Source organism: Halichondria panicea, chromosome 7, assembly GCF_963675165.1.
Source record: "Halichondria panicea chromosome 7, odHalPani1.1, whole genome shotgun sequence".
Lineage (NCBI taxonomy): Eukaryota > Metazoa > Porifera > Demospongiae > Suberitida > Halichondriidae > Halichondria > Halichondria panicea.
Window position 1 is genome coordinate 5,641,877 of NC_087383.1, and position 18,666 is coordinate 5,660,542.

General features: G+C 41.5%; 3 protein-coding genes and 1 long non-coding RNA gene across 7 annotated transcripts in view; 2 read left to right on the forward strand and 2 right to left on the reverse strand.

The window, feature by feature from the left end:
- LOC135338436 (uncharacterized) overlaps positions 1–548 on the forward strand; it is a 30,818-nt gene extending 30,270 nt beyond the window's left edge. For all 3 annotated transcript variants that reach the window (XR_010395496.1, XR_010395498.1, XR_010395497.1), the window contains one exon: positions 407–548. This is a non-coding gene — a long non-coding RNA (uncharacterized LOC135338436). The remainder of the gene's footprint in view (positions 1–406) is intronic.
- LOC135338435 (uncharacterized) lies at positions 514–3,191 on the reverse strand. The gene is made up of 4 exons (XM_064534556.1): positions 3,049–3,191; positions 2,092–2,158; positions 1,594–1,655; positions 514–692 (listed from the first exon to the last, which is right to left on the reverse strand). Exons 1-4 carry the CDS (start codon positions 3,118–3,120, stop codon positions 591–593), a joined length of 303 nt encoding a protein of 100 aa, XP_064390626.1. The 5' UTR covers positions 3,121–3,191; the 3' UTR covers positions 514–590.
- On the forward strand, positions 3,183–7,632 carry LOC135338434 (NADH-quinone oxidoreductase subunit B 1-like). Its single transcript, XM_064534554.1, has 6 exons — positions 3,183–3,337; positions 3,784–3,866; positions 4,933–5,019; positions 6,245–6,315; positions 6,543–6,698; positions 7,315–7,632. Exons 1-6 carry the CDS (start codon positions 3,310–3,312, stop codon positions 7,499–7,501), a joined length of 612 nt encoding a protein of 203 aa, XP_064390624.1. The 5' UTR covers positions 3,183–3,309; the 3' UTR covers positions 7,502–7,632.
- A 470-nt stretch (positions 7,633–8,102) lies between these two features.
- Positions 8,103–18,660, reverse strand: LOC135338439 (mucosa-associated lymphoid tissue lymphoma translocation protein 1-like). 2 transcript variants are annotated; one of them, XM_064534558.1, is made up of 19 exons: positions 18,522–18,660; positions 18,092–18,251; positions 16,938–17,117; positions 16,360–16,473; positions 15,646–15,807; positions 15,029–15,058; positions 14,376–14,636; positions 14,084–14,251; positions 13,694–13,843; positions 13,351–13,431; positions 12,588–12,778; positions 11,290–11,522; positions 11,013–11,102; positions 10,612–10,771; positions 9,922–10,081; positions 9,412–9,617; positions 8,986–9,054; positions 8,804–8,860; positions 8,103–8,425 (listed from the first exon to the last, which is right to left on the reverse strand). In XM_064534558.1, the coding sequence occupies exons 2-19, from the start codon at positions 18,249–18,251 to the stop codon at positions 8,249–8,251; spliced, it is 2,649 nt and encodes an 882-aa protein (XP_064390628.1). In that variant the 5' UTR covers positions 18,522–18,660; the 3' UTR covers positions 8,103–8,248. The 2 variants fall into 2 exon arrangements, with proteins under 2 accessions (XP_064390628.1, XP_064390627.1); XM_064534557.1 differs by having other exon boundaries at positions 18,092–18,263.
- Between the last annotated feature and the right edge of the window lie 6 nt (positions 18,661–18,666).

Here is an 18,666-nt window from a genome sequence, read left to right on the forward strand (position 1 = left end):
TCTCGAGAATAATTATACTCGTGTTTTATCATACTTATATATAGGCGCCCTCGGGTTTGTTCTTGCATACATTAAACACTCGGTTTCATGCTATTTTATAGCTGTATTTTATTAAAATTAATTAGAGTATAATCAGCTGTACTCGAGATCACATTCAAATGTGTGTTTTCAATTAATATAATTATACTAGCTTGAGGGGCCATTGCTAAACGCCACAACAAAGCCATTCGGGACCTTCCCACCGTAGTTTGTGAGAGAGCTACGACCACCAGCTGCTCCTCAAGCTCGTTCCTACATTTTAGTAATTATTGGTTGGGTTATAGGAATTATTATTATTATTATTATTATTCACCTTGGTAAAAACATGCAGTCCATATATTATAACTGACTCCTCCCACACATGCAGATGTAACGATGCACTTCTTTTACAACGTTATGAAGATTGGACATCGATCAGCTGAACACTAACAATTGTAACGTATGCTGGACTCTTCCTTGCACTTTGTCTTACAGTTGCATAATAAATGAATATATTTTGACATCGTGATTGTGCTACGATAAAAAAGTGTACGTTACATGCCGAAATAAGCTCATGATGACATACTAGAGTCACTAGATTGACTACTGTCATCAGTTTTGCTCATCTTGACAGCCAGTGATGGGGATCCTTGAGACCAGCGCTTGAGACGTTGCTATACAGCAGGGTGTGTGTGTGTGTGTGTGTGTGTGTGTGGGATGCAAAACATTCTAGTAATAGGTTAACAGTGAGAATAACACTCTAACAGGGAATGGATGTTGCTACTTATAGTAGGCCGGTGCATGCATGTGTAAGAAATTGTTAACAAATTGGCCTTATTGTCGAAAACAGTAGTACACAGTAGGGACCTCTACTCTATACCTCTACACCTGTAATTATGCGATGATGTTGCATGATGTGGGAATGCTCATGCAGTGTACTGACAAAGAGATACAATAGGTATACAGTAGACTCTCGCTATTCCGGCTCCCTGAAGTACGGCCACCTCGATAATTATACCGGCCATTTGGCTTGGCACGGAATGCTAGCTATAATATTATGTTTACTGCACATGCAAAACTCACCCTGAAGTACGGCCATTCGCTATTCCGGTTACTGGCCAGTGCTGGCTGTCCCAAACAAGATTTTCAATGTAATTTTATACGTGTATTACGGCCGGATATGACGTTTGGGTGTGGTTTAGCAAATAAAATTGAATTACACTTAAATAGAGAACAAAAATTAATGATTCATTATCCTACATTATCCTCGAGACAAGAACCGCAAAAGTAGTCATTAGATTCGAGGTAAGGTCGTTTTAAGCCGCGGCTATTTCCTGAGCTGCAGCCACCTCGCTATTCCGGCCAAGCTGCATGGTCCCAAGGGTGACCGGATTAACAAGAGTCTACTGTATAGCAACTTATTTTCGTTTGGTGTATATTTCGTATGGAAGAGCATCCTACGAAAATTAAAACTACGAAATTATTCTACCAACAATAGTTACTATCCTGAGCTATAAGAAATTTAAATGGGTCGTTCGCACGGAAATTTGCACCGTACATAATTATTTAACTTACTCTTTGTTTTGCTTCTCTCTGCAAATCTCTGAGTAGCAATGACTCCATATCCGTCACTATCTCTGACAGTGCATGGGCGTGTGCATGGTTGGAGCACATGAACTATGACTAAGATTCATTCTTGTAAAACTAATATTGGTACAACCGCATGTGCTACAATTATTATAGCTGGAACAGTGTATGTGAAAAACGGAGCTCATGCTGGTTTGTTATATTAAGATCAGAGAGATTGCTACGCTAGCTACTCAAAGCATAATTATTCTAGGATAACTCTGAAAACAAAACGCTCACTTTTCAGAAAAATAATGGGTACTAACATTGTAATTATAGCACTACCACATATAAATATTTTTGAAGCGTCTAACTCAAGTTATGGACAGTGAAAGAAAACAGGCAATAAAAATTGTCATTAAGAGACCGTTAATTAGCCATTGGTCAAACATTTTACGCTACCAACATCTTTCTAACAATGCACTTCACTTACAATACCACACGTACCTAAAGGTTTTTTCTTGCTGCTGTCATTAGTGTTCACCCTCAGATAATGATTAATCTTGACTGCAGTCTAAAAGAAACAAATATACAGTACCTACAAAACAATTGAAAACAAACACTACCTTAATTTGATCATTATTTTAATTATCACACAAATTAATGGCCTGCATGCATGGGCCTGGAAACACGACAACGCAATGGACACTAGCGTTATAAAGCTACTACATGTAGTAGATGTATAGTAGGGCAATGTACCTCGACTGACCGCCAATTAAATACCATAGATTATTAGCGCATGCTTGGGGTCGATAGCAGAGCCCTAGGCCCTAGCTATACGCTTATTATTTGAGAATGCGCCTATATTATATATAATACAGTCATTTTTGAGCCCCACCCAGCAACCGGGGATGTCTCTGTGATGAAAGATAACTCGTTAGCTACCTAGAATGTGAGCCAACACCTAACTGGATATGTATCTTACTATTATGTTACAGTTCATTTTACAACAACAATTTGACATTTGGAACAAAAAGGGTCTAAGCCGTCCACCTCATCACATTCTCACATTCTCTCAGCATAATCAGACAAAGGTACCGTACGGGTAGAAAATTTCGAGGTGTTTTTAATTTCGCGTTTTTCGTGGGTGGCTGCAGAACACGAAAATTAAAACCCGCGAAAGGCTTTGTTTACGCATGCGAGATAGTGACACACCCTAACTCCACGAAATTTACTACCCGCGAAATTTTCAAAATAAGACAGAATATTGAATTGCACGAAAATTTACACCCTCGAAATTTTCTACCCGTACAGTATAACAGCGCCGCTATTAAAAAAAATTGGCCTGGGACCGAGGCTAGCGCAATACCAGTGCACGTGACTGGAGACTTTTAATAGAAGGGGATATTCCTAGCTAGAACTCCTAGTAAAGGCATTAATAATAGGGTAGCCAGCTCAGTTTACCTTACTAAATCCTTGGGTGAAGTTGGAGAAGTTATCTTTATTGTAACTGGGCAAATCCTTGAGAGATTCCATCCTAGATCCTAGCCAGCACTAAAATTACAGGCTTTGTTTACAGATTTTAATGTAGAGCACTGAGACACACCCATCTAACACTGGACACTTTTACAAGGTCAAAGGGCACATCACTAGTTGTTTACCTGTACCTGTACTGTACTGTACTGTGTAGCTGCGCTGTACTTTATTTACTGGAGCTCTACTGAAATGGCGTCTAGAGCACTGTGGAGAAGATGTGAGTAGTGGTTTAAAGTAAGAGTGTGTGTAGACGCTCGTCTGTACATAGCTAAAAGATGCCATACATTCCGATTCACCCATTTTTGTTTAAAGGCGCTTAATTATTATAGCGCTATCACATGCACAATAATTATACAGTAATATTATACTTGAAACAAAAGTATCGTACTTATTAAATATCACAAAGCCAGAGGTTGTTTCTTTTGGAGGTTGACATGTTCAACAAATTATGTTGAAGTCCTGACTGGTGTCGCATATTTAGAGGGCTGGTCGCATCTAATTGGATATAGCTCTACTATACTACCCTCGGTTACAGGCCGCTTAAATTATTAGCAACCTGGAACCGAGGGTATGGTTGAACCTCTATTTAGGATACGACGTAACAAGTAATTGTCAATGCAGTACATTTACGCTAATTATACTTTGCTCACTTTCATTGTACAGCTTCGACTGCTCTATTGTGTCAGCGTATCAGTAGCCCAGTGCTGTCCTGTGTCTCCACTAGACTAAACCAAACCAGCACTCAGGTATCCATGCACACAGTACTCGGGTATCCATGCACACAGTACTCGGGTATCCATGCACACAGTACTCGGGTATCCATGCATGCACACAGTACTCGGGTATCCATGCACACAGTACTCGGGTATCCATGCATGCACACAGTACTCGGGTATCCATGCATGCACACAGTACTCGGGTATCCATGCATACACACAGTACTCGGGTATCCATGCACACAGTACTTGGGTATCCATGCATGCACACAGTACTCGGGTATCCATGCACACAGTACTTGGGTATCCATGCATGCACACAGTACTCGGGTATCCATGCATACACACAGTACTCGGGTATCCATGCACACAGTACTTGGGTATCCATGCATGCACACAGTACTCGGGTATCCATGCATACACACAGTACTCGGGTATCCATGCACACAGTACATGGCGTGTTGTTATTGTGGTATTTTTAACTGCATGTATAATTATAGTGTAGCGTATAGCGGGTAATTTTTGTGGGGTAAAAGATTCGTTTAACTTGAAAACGGCGATTTTCGTGAGTTTTTGACTTCATTGCGTGCGTTCCGATAACCCACGCGTGCGTAAATTTCGTGGAGGCCAACTTGCCCACGAAAATAACGAATATTTTACCCCAAGAACATTACCCGCTATACTGTATTACGTACATAGCAAATGACATAATTACTGGTACCACCTACATGTATGTACTTGTATAGCGGGGTATTTTCGTATGTTCGTATATTTCGTACTGTAGAGCTAAAACTACGAAATGATTCTACGTACTGCAATAGGTTCTGCGTCACTATGCTGAGCTGTACGAATAATTTAATATTTAAATGGTGGTTTATACGAAAATTACCCGCTATACGGTACATTGGAGTAGTAGTGTATATACATAATGAACCCTTTCATAACGATATATTTGAGGGACGCTGTTTTGTTATAATTATACAAAGTGGCCTTTTTTGAGAGGTTGCTTGTTTACGATTTTGTTGTAAGAGAAGTTATATTTGTCAAAATGTTTGCAGGTATACGTGTAAATTATGTAATTATTTTAATCCCTTAGCCCCCGACGATTGGCAGGGGCCGTGTTGACAATGCAGTCGAGTATGTGGTCACTAAATTAGACGATGTAGTCAACTGGGCAAGAAAGGTGAGACCACGGTAAAACTAGACTCATGCACACAATTGACATTAATTTTAATGACCTTTAGTTGTAGACAGCTTGTCCTTAACGATTATAGACAACTGTTCCTTTATATACCACTTGGGGTCTGTATCATATAGCAACTGGGTGGGGTTTAACTACCATAAACCCCAGCCCTGGAGCACATTCCTCATAAACTCCCTTGCCTTGAGGGCGTACTAATTTTATACTAGATCTACACAGCAAAAAAGAAGCTAGACACTTGTTGGCAAAGGCAGAACAGATGGGTGGGGCTCGCTAAACACCAGGAAGGCTGGAGGACGGGTGGGGCTCACTGCGCTTGGACATTTAAAAGTTAGTGCGTAGAGCTAGAAGCTTAGCACTGGCTTCAAGCTATACGCACAAGCTTTTTGTTCGTTTTTAATAGTTATTGAGACTGTTAGCTAGTTTTATCCAAGGTGAGGTAGCTTAGGTAGCAAGTACTTTTCATTCAAGTGGGTATATAACACTTATTGTCCACTACATTCGAATTTATGGCAAACGTAAACTATCCTTGGCCTCGGGGCTTTGCCCTCGTCCTCGGAGGTTTACTGCCATAAATTCTGATGTAGTGGACAATAAGTATAACGTATTAAAGTACCGTGTGCTTAATTATTAGGAGGATCCTTCATCAGAGGTCCCACTGTTATCACAATGTGTTCTGAACATTTCCAAGGATTATAAAATAGCCAGGAGAGCACAAAGCATGGAAACATGCAAATCCAACTATTCGTTGGTACCAGTATACTAGCTTTGACCTGTGTTAGTTGCAAACGTGTTTCTGGTCAGAAACTTATCAAATAGCATGAGGGAGGGAGGGAGGTTCTCATTTCCCATTGTCCCATTATTCCATTATTGATGACGCCATAAATTACAAAATTCCTGTTGCTAAAAATCAATTTCTTTTGAAGGTTATAGACTCTGGATGGACACTAGTTATCTTACAAGGAAGAAGAGTTTGCTTGGTAGTGTTGCAGAACACTATAAAGTTAATCTAGCTAGCTATGCATTAATATTCTTGAGGATCCAAAATCATAATTGCTTCCTTTCGGGGTGACGTCATTTTAAGCAGGTGTGTAAGCTGACCAGAAACACGTTTGCAACTAACACAGGCCTTATGTACATGTAAATTGTAACATTGCACGAGCTCTACACATAACAGTACAACAATCTCCACCACCCACACACGTAGGGGTCGTTGTGGCCGATGACCTTTGGACTGGCTTGCTGTGCAGTGGAGATGATGCATGCTGGAGCAGCAAGGTGCATAGATGCATGGTGGTGTCATATAATTATAGTGTGGACGTGGGTAGTTAATATTCGTGGCCCTACGTGTATAACTGTGAGCTTGGGTTTGGATTTTATGTTCTATAATTATGATCTTCAAATTTGTTGTTGCATGATTCTTAATTTCTGAGGTATAGGTATAAAAATAAGATTTGAGTGGCTCTAAAAGTATAATTATTTTGCGTAATTATCAATTTTCTCAGATATGATTTAGACCGTTTTGGGATTGTGTTTCGAGCGAGTCCCCGCCAGTCTGATGTGATGATTGTAGCTGGGACACTCACTAACAAAATGGCACCCGCTCTACGGAAAGTCTATGACCAGATGCCAGAGCCAAGATGGGTCATCTCCATGGGAAGGTACGCCTTCATTATAATGGAACCACCTCCATAAATATAATTGTATAGGCTGGGTTTAACAACCACCACAGACATGCAGACATGCATAATTAATACACAATAATTATGTACGTGTAAAACTTCCACTAAATTCACGTCTTCCACTGAACTTTAATTTTATGTACATGATAATAATTATTGGTTGACAGTTTGTCCATCACAGACTAGACCGCGTCTATTAGCCAGCCTCACATGAAGCTTCTATAATTATTGTATTACCGTTTAGCGCGAAATTTTCGAGGCCTTATATATTTCGTAGGATAGCCTCTAAAAGCATTTCGTTGCATAATGTTCATGGAATAATTGCTTACCGGAAGCCACGCCTTTAATCTTTGCACGTTATAGCAGATATCTAACTAAAGAACAATTTTCGTGGACTTAACGTTTGTATCAGAAATCAACGAAAATTATGCCCCTCGAAATGTACGCTATAATAATGATAGTTAAACTCTATACATGTACCTTTATGTGTTGACTTTATATTGTTGCACACACTCATTGGATTCCTACAATAATTATATTTCTCTACACACACACACACGCACGCACGCACACACGCACACACACACACACACAGTTGTGCCAATGGTGGAGGCTATTACCACTACTCCTATTCTGTAGTGAGGGGGTGTGATCGAATTGTTCCTGTCGATATCTACGTCCCTGGTTGCCCCCCAACAGCCGAGGCACTCATTTATGGGATATTACAACTACAGAAGAAAGTTAAACGCAGCAAAGCCATCCAGATGTGGTATAGAAAGTGAACACTCGTGAATCTATAACAACGATTCTTGCTGTTCATGTTTTTGCTATGACATTGTGATAGTGCAATATTGCAAGCCAGCTGTGTGTACTGAAATCCACGCACAATAATTATTACACCTAATTTAAATAACCCACTTGCCAAAATAATTTGCACTATAATTGCACTGTACATGTATACGTATAATTATAAGCGCGAAATTTTCGAGGCACTATTACATTTCGTGGATTGGCTATAATTATAAAAGCATTTTGTTGCACATGCAATTATACGGTATACGTAATAATAATTATTAATTTGGGTCAAAAATAATAACGACTTAAATTTATGTCATCTTCTAATTAGCGATAATAATTATGCATGATCGAATTATTTCGTGGACCTATTTTCGTAGAGGATTGCTAAAACCCTATAATTATATAAAGCTCGCAGAAATTTTGGTATATGTATTCATGCATGGTCACGGATCTATACTACTAAGTGAACGATATATTAACCTATAGCTCGTTCCCTGCAGGCTCAATTTTGGCTCATGCACTTAATTGATCTCGTTATAATTACTGTTATGTACAATGCATGCATGGTCACTATGCAGTTGACAGTCACGGTTGAAACAATAATTATGTGTTTAAAACAAAAAATGATAATGTTATGATTAATTTTTACGAACAGTATAATTATTGTATGTATCAATTATTACACAATAAGACAAAACTTTCTTCGGCTGTTAATTATAGTTGTGTAGTGTTCAGATCCTGTTACCATGGTATCCAGTGTCGGGTGAGTTGATTGGTCCGTGCACTGTGACCTGAGAATAGAGAGGGGGCGGGAGTGTTGTTGAGAGGAGGGTGTGTCTCTGGTGACGGTGAGAGCCAGCTCGTTGGAACGTGTACACCACCTCTATCTCAAGCGTCACCGTCGCCGACTGTGAAGGGGCAGTGTTAGATATACTACATGGGTGTGTTTATAACGGAGGAATTAATATACTCACGGAATTAATTATTATGCTTGAGGATAAGTAATGTTGCTCTCTATAGTTAGCCAATGAAAATCATGCAGTTAGATCGTGCTACAATGTATCTACATGCATGTACGGATAATTACACAAGAATATGCAATTGAAGCAGATTGTGTATAATTATGATGTACAAAACGAGCTAAAAATTAATATCGAAACTGCTGGAAGGGTACATGTAAGTTTGGGCTCTCAAAGATACGTACTGTATACATATGGCTGCACTGAGGGTATAATCTGCACACTCAGGATCATTATATACAACATGCAGTTACACGTTACACTTACCCTAATCTTCTGAATGCCTGGGATTCTGAAGTGGAGGATATCGTTGGGACAGGGGATCTGTAGGAGGGAGGGGTTTAGTTATCATGTGACTGATGACTGCATGCAGCATAGATTTAGCACATTGAAGCATAAAAATGCTATGCACTACATGGATAGCAAAGTATGCGTGACTCCACACTTACATGGTCCACTCTGTACGTGCCTCTATCAGAGAATCGATACTCCTTGTCAAAATCAGACGCTTTCAGTTTCTGTGTGTTGAAGACAATAGTGTGTATGAATAATTACAATTAACGGCAGTCAAGAAACTTTGAAAAAGATAATATTCTAGCTTGGGTGTTGGGATTTGCAATACGCACCCCAATAATAATAAGGTACATGTACTAGTTGTTTCAGGTGAAATAGGAATGACTGGAAATCCAATAATTATTGGCCCACATACATATAGGTTGTACAAGTCATGTAAGATTAATATGAAAGTTACTAGAGGTTGAATTCAGAATAATTATAGATTCAACTTCAACACAGGAAATCATCACACTATCTTGAAATTGCATGTACACAGGATAATTGCTATTACACCCACTACACTGCAGCCGCCCACTCACTGGATGGTGGGGGATCCCATCCTGCACAAGGCACATAGTCATACGGTGAACTTCGACCCTTGCCAGACACCCGTTCAACAACTCTGCAGTCACAATGAGGACGTTTGAATGCTCTGCCTCAAAGTGGAGCCTCACGGCAATCTCTGAGGGTTTGGCCCCAGTCACATCAGAGCCTTGACAACCAATCACTACACTCTCAGGCACAACTGTGTGTGTGGGTGGGTGTGTGAGTGTGTGTGTGTGTGGGAGGGTGTGTGAACTATGTTCTGCACTATACGATTCACACACACTCAGTACAACACATCGTCCTGGCTATGAGCAGACTCAGACTACACAGACGGACAAGCACAAATATACGTATGAATGGGCCTTGAGTATAAGTATAACAGGACTGTCCACACCTAGGACAATTACATACAATAGTTTTATTACTTATTAAGAGCTACGATGTATGACAGGACACATTTTTATTTTATTATTAAACCAGCATCCTCACACACGCCCACTCACAGTGTGCCCGCTGCCACACTTGAGCCCTCTCCTCTCTCTCTGTGTCGGGACCTCTCTTCACCTCATCAGCCAGGGAGAGTGGTCCTGCCATATTGTGTCTTATCTCTGGCCTCATCCACCCATTGGCCGCAGCTCTCAAGTCACGCCCACGGTCCCTCACCTACACATAGAAAGGAGTGGTCTCTGATCTAAACACGTCTATAAGCACTAGGGACGTACTTTTAAGAAGGCATCATTTTGTTGGATAGTTGGACAGCTTAAAAGTTCTTTATATCATTAATGAAGCCACAATTCTCAAAAAAAATAGACTTTAAAAGCAAATGACAGGATACAGTACAGTACCTTGGCTGCAGCAACACCACATGCACCTCACTATAAGCACCCTAGCTTGGTACGCTACCTTGCCTGCAGCATCACCACATGCACCTCGCTATAAGCACCCTAGCTCTGTACGCTACCTTGGCTGCAGCATCACCACATGCACCTCGCTATAAGCACCCTAGCTCTGTACGCTACCTTGGCTGCAGCATCACCACATGCACTTCGCTATAAGCACCCTAGCTCTGTACGCTACCTTGGCTGCAGCATCACCACATGCACTTCGCTATAAGCACCCTAGCTCTGTACGCTACCTTGGCTGCAGCATCACCACATGCACTTCGCTATAAGCACCCTAGCTCTATACGCTACCTTGGCTGCAGCGTCAGTGAGGAGAGTGTCTAGACGCTGGTTGAGGGTTCCATCATCCAGGTGTTCCTTGAGAGCTGACACAAAGATAGAGTTGTTCTTGTCCTTCTCTTGTAGGGACTCTGCTTCAGTGCTGGCCTCGTAAGCACGCTCGGCACGAGTGCTGTGTGTGTGTGTGTGTGTGTGTGTGTGTGTGGGTGTGTACGTGGGTGTGTGTGGGGGGGTAAGCAAACAATAAAAACGTAAAGTACATTAATATGTGTGTGCATGGATAAAAAACTTGTTACTACAAAATAAATAATGAGGATGCAGCATGTACAATGTAGCTATACCAGAACTACACTGTATGAAAACTTAAACTGAGGCAATTGTACATGTACATGTACATGTATGTAGTAGCTCACCATGAGAAGGCTAGTAGGAAATATCCAGTAGCTCGGGCGGAGGGTACAAAGTTCAACTGAGCATAGTCCACAGGAGTGGAGCTGTTTGGACTGGGAGAGATACCGTGATACCATGATGATACTCATAATTGTTACCGTAATACTGAAGACGACATTAAAATTGTACCAATGTTCTTTTTTTAGTATCGTGATGAAATAGAAATGCATACATAATTATAATTATGTGTTAATTATGTTATTAATAATTGTTATTATTAAGAATTTAAGCTACACTTACTAAGTAGAAGCGCTGACTCGGCACATATCCAGGATCATGATGGATAGCTTAGCCCCGCCCACTTGCATAGCGTCCAACACTTCCTGTGCACACACGCATTGCTCTGGCTTCTTCTCCACGTCTGAATCCACTGGCATCATGTAGTTACGAGCGTTGTATTCAAACCCGTGACCAGCAAAGAAGAATAGAGCATACACGTTCTTGCCAATAAGAGTGGCAAAGTAATCCACAGCCTGTGTGTGTGTGTGTGTGTGTGTGTGCGGGGGTGGGGTGTGTGTGTGTGTGTGTGTGTGTGTGAAGGGAGAGTGTATGTGTGTGTTCATATGTGTGAGTTGTGGTCTAATTAATTTTATCTACGGAATTCAAGTTATGGCAGCTGAAAAGTTCTAAAGATTAAACGGGGATTGAAATGTGTGTAGACTGCTACAGCTGCTCAAGGATCAATGAAGTGCAAGTAAGAGTTTCTATAGGCTTCTAGTCATGTTTTCTTGGATTTTAATTTGTGGATTTGCAGAATAATGCTTCGTTCTCGAGTTATGCCTAGTTTTGCTTGCCATTGCAGCCTTTTCAGAAGAGCACGTAGCCAAACTTGTTTACCGAGTGTTGCTACTCTACTTAGTAGTTAGCTCTGCACTAGAACGCTAGCTATTGGTAGCTGCAAGAGTGAGAAGAGAGCTGCAAGGCTCTGCTGATGGCAGCCATTAATTTTAGACTTGCATCGATCCTTTTTAACAACAATCATGGTTGATCATTACCCACTCTTTTGAGTTTGCATGCAGCATGCAAATTAAATGTTAATCATGTGTATAAAAGCTATTAGTAGGTTTATGTTACGTAGCTTTGGCATCGCCACCGAGGAGGCATCAGCACCTGCGGTGCTTTCATTGTAGGGCTATAATTAATTTTGTCACTTTTCGGCCTTGACCATGGGCTTATAATTATGTATTCGACCAACATTTGCAAATTCTGGCATCTCCAAATAATTATGACATTGTCATGGAAATGGAATGCACGGAATTCAAGTTTATGAAAGAGTCCACACACCATTGATTAAACAGAGGGGGGGGGGTTGTTTTTTACATGTACATAATATGTACATGTAGTTAAACACGTTTCAACAGCTATAACTTGGCCATTCTATTCTATCCTGCACATTCCTCCTTGACAACATGCTATGCGGCCCTTACTAGGCGGTCCAAGTCATGTAGCAACTAATACTAATGTCTATGTATAATCTACTTCTTTAATGCACGTACCATCCCCCCACCCACACACCCACACGCACACATATCACACACCTTTTCCATCTCCCTCTTGCTCAGGTCGATGAGTGACACCACTTTGAACCCTGCACTCTGCAATACTCCGGCCAGGTCCTGAGCGTCCCTGTCAGGAGTGTTGAGGAGAAGCTCAGACTTGTGGTACTTCTTATTGCCGACCAGAAGAGCCACTTTATCATAGCACTTGTCCCACAGATCAGGCAGCTCTCCTGTGGCACACACGGGGAGAGGGGTAATGATACACGCCTATAACTAATAGTTTATCGTATATCAGGTTTAGAATGAGTTGCAAGTTTTCGTTATCGAAACACACGCAAGGACTGAGAATGTGCATGCAATTTCCCATGCTTTGCATGCATGCAAGTCGCAATACTGCAAAACACAATCAGGCTTGTACAGTGTCATTCATTAACCTTGTGTTGGAACCTCCGTAATTATATGGATAGTACTAACAACTTAAAGCTGTAATTGTGTTGCAGTGTGTAACGAGGCACACTGGGGAATGAAGTGACGTGTGTGCTGTTATACAGAGGTGGCCTTTGTTGAGGGATTCTCTTACACAAACCGTTCATTTAGGACCTGGCCTTAGATACTTGTTACTATAATTATAGTGGCCTTCCCATTGTATTTTATGTTAAAAGTAAATGTTAAATTGTACGCATGTACATGTTTAATAATGATACACAAAGTGAAAGGGAGCATTACGTAGATTAAACTGTTGTTGAGTATAATAATTATACATGTGGTGCTGGTTTGCTATAGGGTGTGGTTAATAATGAACCTTGACCTCCAGCCCCGTCATCAGCTGGTCCTGTTGGTTGATCCATGTCTCGATTGTAATCATTGGCAACACCGCTCGGACCTAGGAGGGACTAACACTGTCAATACATCATTTTTATAGGACCATAATTTACTCTACGAAATTATCCGCTACACAAACAAGTAAGCAAGATTGAACAATTACATTTCATGTACATTACTATAGGCACACAAAACAAAAACCAATTAGATTGGCCTTTGAAACTTAGTAATTACCCACTACAGTACTGCAGTAATGCAAACGTAATAATTATCACCATCACCATGCAGATCCCATGCACTAGCTAGCTCTCCACTGGACTCACCCTGATAGTATTCAGTGTTGGGGTATCCTGGTGGGAGATGATAGCCACCAGCCTCGTGACGCTGCATCAGCTGGTAGTCCTGTGGTGAGGCAGGGACCATACCACCAGAGAACAAGGCCTCATGACCACCGGGGTAAATATCAGGGGGTACTAAAGTAGCCATGAGGGAGAGAGAAATATGACAATAATAGTAACAGACAATCAATAAATAAGCATGCAGATAACCTAAGGACTGAGACAATCAAATATTGCTGAATCAGCGAATATGTCGCCCCGACCATGCTTTTTATCAAGTGTGTCAAACTAGATGGAGGCATTTGTAATCACAATAACACAATTCTGCTCAGAAATGGAGGATAGAAATCGAGTCATCGCTGGTTTTATACTCACTCATTCCAGAATGTTGCTGTGGTTGCTGGTATATGTCGTTACCATAGTCAGGCATTTGGTGGGGGTGGTTGGCATGGTGACTAGGGCCGGGGGTACGAGTACCACGACTGGGGTGATCCAGCATGACTGGATGGTCCTGCATGACTGGTTCCTCGTTGGGTTGAAGTGCTGAGAGGACATTACAACATAAAGCGAAGAATTGTGGAGAAAGTTGAAAACTAACGATCCATTAAAAAGGTTAAGTCAAGAACCAACCAACATACCACCCACCCACCCACCCACCCACACTCACGTGATACTACACAGCTCGGGGTCAGCACACTCACACCAAGGTCAGAGGTCACCCGACAATTATACGCTCCAAAATCCTTCACGCCCATTCTGGATATAACCAAGTCAGAGGATGTGGCATATCCCAGTGTCTTTGCATCTCTTAGCCACTGATAGGAGAGGGTCACTCCAGGGTGGCCAGTAGCTACTACCCTCAGGTGTAACTTGCTGTCCAGAGCTGTGGCCAGGTTGGGCTCCGGCCATTCACGAAGGATGGGCATGTCTGTGTGTGTGTGTGTGTGTGTGTGGGTGTTAGAAAGTATACAAATGGTATGGGTGGGCGTTGGTCTTCCACCATGCATACACTCAACACGGAATGCTCAGTTTAGATTTAGTTGATGGAATCTCATCTATGGCATGTTATTTACAAGTATAATAATCACAGCTGGTGCATTGTACATGACTTTATACTCGTAAGAATGGGGCATGGGAATTAATAGTTTTAACATAATCAATGTGAAATGTGAAGATCTGTTAGGGTGTTATGGAGAGAAAGCACTGAATCTATAGCAAAAACAAAGCCGGGCAATTAATGATTCAAGGGGTGTTGCATAAATGGTATTAAATAAGTAGTAAATTACAATGAAACACCATTTGTGCAGAACTACCACTCACCAGTGACTTGAGGATTCCCAGGGATGACTTCTGTTGTGTGTGTGTGTGTGTGTGTGTGTGTGTGTGTGTGTGTGTGTGCATGTGTGTGTGTGTGTGTGTGTGTGTGTGTGTGTGTGTGCGTGCGTGTGTGTGTGTGTGTGTGTGTGTGCGTGCGTGTGTGCGTGTGTGCGTGTGTGTGTGTGTGTGTGTGTGTGTGCGTGCGTGCGTGTGTGTGTGTGCGTGCGTGTGTGTGCGTGTGTGTGTGTGTGTGTGTGTGTGGGGTGTAATCTACTGTTATTTTTCAGTTGCTTATATCAAAGAGTGTTACCTACTAAGCAGTGAAACCTGTCTATTGTAGTCATAAACAATTAAGTCAGTTACCTTCTAAATACAGCCAGGCTAATTAATGGGCCTGGTCTCCATAGCATGTGTTTGGACCTGTGTTAGGTGTCCATACCCTCCAAATAATAACATAGTTAATTTAGATCCCATGCACTTGAGTGTGTTGAGCAGGCCAACTCTTTATTACAGCCACTGTTGGCCTGCTCAAGAGGCGACTTCTATACACATGCACACAGTACAGATCATCAACATTGCACACGTACATGTACCATGTGCACTAAAACTGTATTACGTACGTTTTCGTAGGACAGGTGGTTTTTGTACAATAACTTCTGCCCAGTTGGAGAACAATGTGTTGACGTCATTGGAAGCCCTGCAAGTGTACATGCCCGCGTCGTCCATGGCAACCCGCTCAATCACTAGGACATTGGAGACTTGATCACTGAGGGGTTCACGACCTGGAAATAGATCGAGTATTGGAATTATTAGTAGAATAACCTTCAATTAGATGCAACTCTAAATATGTGACACCAGGACCTCAATATAATTTTTTAACCTCCAAAAGAAACGACCTCTGGCTTCGTAATTATTAAATATTTAGCGTCATGCCCTCCAAAGAGCAGACACTAGCTGTAACCATGCACTTGAGTGTGTTAGCAGGGAACTATGAGCTATTGTTCCAGGTAACTATATAGATTGCTTGAGGCTACAAATGATGTAGTGTTGCTAGCTCTAGTTAGCCAATGAAAAATTGTATCTAAATCATGTGCGTGAGTTACATGTTATAGTGTCTCTCAGCCCTCGACTTTTGGGACACTCTAACACACACAGAGATACATGTACCTCGATCATGCCCGGGCACATGATCCAACCATTACATGTACGCAATACATATCTCTCAACAAGGAACAGCTTTTTACTCCCCAGCCAACATTTTCCAAACCTGTTTTGATGATAATCGCGATATATGCTTTGTTTCGTATAATCATGTATACGTACAATCATCTGACCTTTGAACCAGAGGTATGAGGGGGCGGGTATCCCTGTGGCCTCACAAGTAAGCTCTGCCATTTGACCCTCGATAGCGGGTGTTGCTACCGGCTGAACCTTGAACTTTACCTCCTCTGCGGATAAGAAACATAATTATTGTATAAATTTACATGTACGTAACATACGCGTATATACCACAATCAATGAAAATCAGTTGACTTTACAGTAATTAATAGCTAGTTTTGGAAAGCCACTATAATCAAAATCATCACCTCTGTATAATTATTCGCCAAAACTCATCCCCAAATGCTGTTGTGTGTTTTAAAGAACCTGCACTACATGAGCACCATTGATAGCACACTAATCAATGTATGAGCTGTAATAATTATAAAAATTATAATTGTACGTAGGGATGTGCTCACACTGGTCAATAAGGTGGTAGTGGTTGGTACTATAACCACCTCTTAGGCCAGTTTAACCACACACAGTAGGCTCAAAAAAGGTAAATTTTGGTGATAAATTATGTAAAAATAGCTATATACCAGAAACTTAACGACAATTCTGGGCCTATCCCTGTATACATACGAGTGTACCATACCTCTGTAGCCGAGGTCAGTGAGGGCGGCACCAAAGTGGAGTTTCTTCAGGCCAGTGATGAGAACATCGTAACTAATGCCACGGTTGCTAAGGTCTGTCATGAGGGCGTAACTAGGGCTGCCCTCCACACGGTTACCGTTGAGTCCAAACTTCTCAACAGTGGCTTGATCATACGAGACGCCTGTGTGAGGTGCGTGTGTGATGTGTGAGGTGTGTGAGGTGCGTGAGGGGTGTGAGAGGTGTGTGTGTGGTGTGGGGATGCGTGGGGATGTGAGAGGTGGAAGGGGTGCATGTGTGTGAGGAGTGAGTGTGTGAGTGTGTGTGGGAGGGTGTGAGGTGGAACAAGTGTCACTGTGGGTGTGTGTGTGAGTGGCCAAGCGAATATCAATTTAATTAAGTGATACAAATAAATTCAGCTCATGGACTATTATAACAACTGTCATCAATGCAAACTGTATACCGTATAACGGGTAACTTTGGGGGGGAATTTTTCGTGGTTTTTATGGTTGAATCTCTGAGCACGGATATTTACCAACGAATGAAGTGAATGAAGTCCACTATTATATCTATACATGCAGTGCAAGCAGCAACCAAGCTAATTGTGGTAGTATCCACGAACTAAATATTGCTCAACCACGAATGTTTGATCCCATGCAGAAATCACCGGCTATGAGTCTTCAGTATACTGAATGCAACTACTTTGATGGTGTGATGTGATAATTAAGCATTCACTTTCAGTTGCTAAACTGAGACAAAGTAAATCACTAACTTGGTTCTCAGGTCCACGCATGCACACACGTTTTTTGACACCGCTTGCTCATTTTTCTTATTGCGATAGGCCTAAAACAAGATTTTATATGACCTTCGACTTTTTTATTTGCCTGACACATTTTTTTTAAACATTAATTGTGAGCTTGTTGAATGCCTGTCAAAAGCCACTTTCCCCGCATCAAATGTTGATGATGAAAAACGTCTGAAAACCATGCATGCTAGTAATTTAGTTTTATCTCTTATTATACCGTATCCAGTTATAAAAATTAATAATGATGATGCAAAGTTAGGCTTTTAGTTGTCATGAACCTTAATGATTTCTGATCTGTAAATAATCACATACACACCACACACACACTTCACAGTCCCCCTCACCACACCCACCTGGCAGTACACTGATGAGCTTCCTCCAGTTGCCCTCCCCTGGCATGTCCAGTCTATCAGAGAGCTTCTTGAGCACAGCATAGTTCAACTCTGAGATGAGACGAGGTTTGGGGAGACGAGGGGTCGAGGAGGTACCACGTGGGGACACTGGCGACGACATCTGATTGGTCAACTATGCAGTTACACAGGGACATCATGTGACATGCAAATGACATTACATAGATCTACGTTACAGGCTCGCGATCGATACGAAACCAAAAATGCCTCTATTTTGGAAAAACACAAGTCTGTAATTAGGTGTTGTTAAGCCACCAAGCACACTGTGTGCTTGTGTGTGTACAGCTCAAAAATATAAAACACAAACCATGAACACAATCTTAATCATACAAATACAAGGCAGTGTTTTACAATGAACACAATGATAACTTACATACTAGAGCCTCTGTAGAGGTTTGTGTTAGCTTGTACAGTAGAGAAATGTTCCCAAAAGCAGCGCTTGGCTCAAAAGACTTAGCTTGAGATCAACAGAAAGTCCCCATAAATAACTCCCGTTTCCTGCAAGGATTGTATGAGGG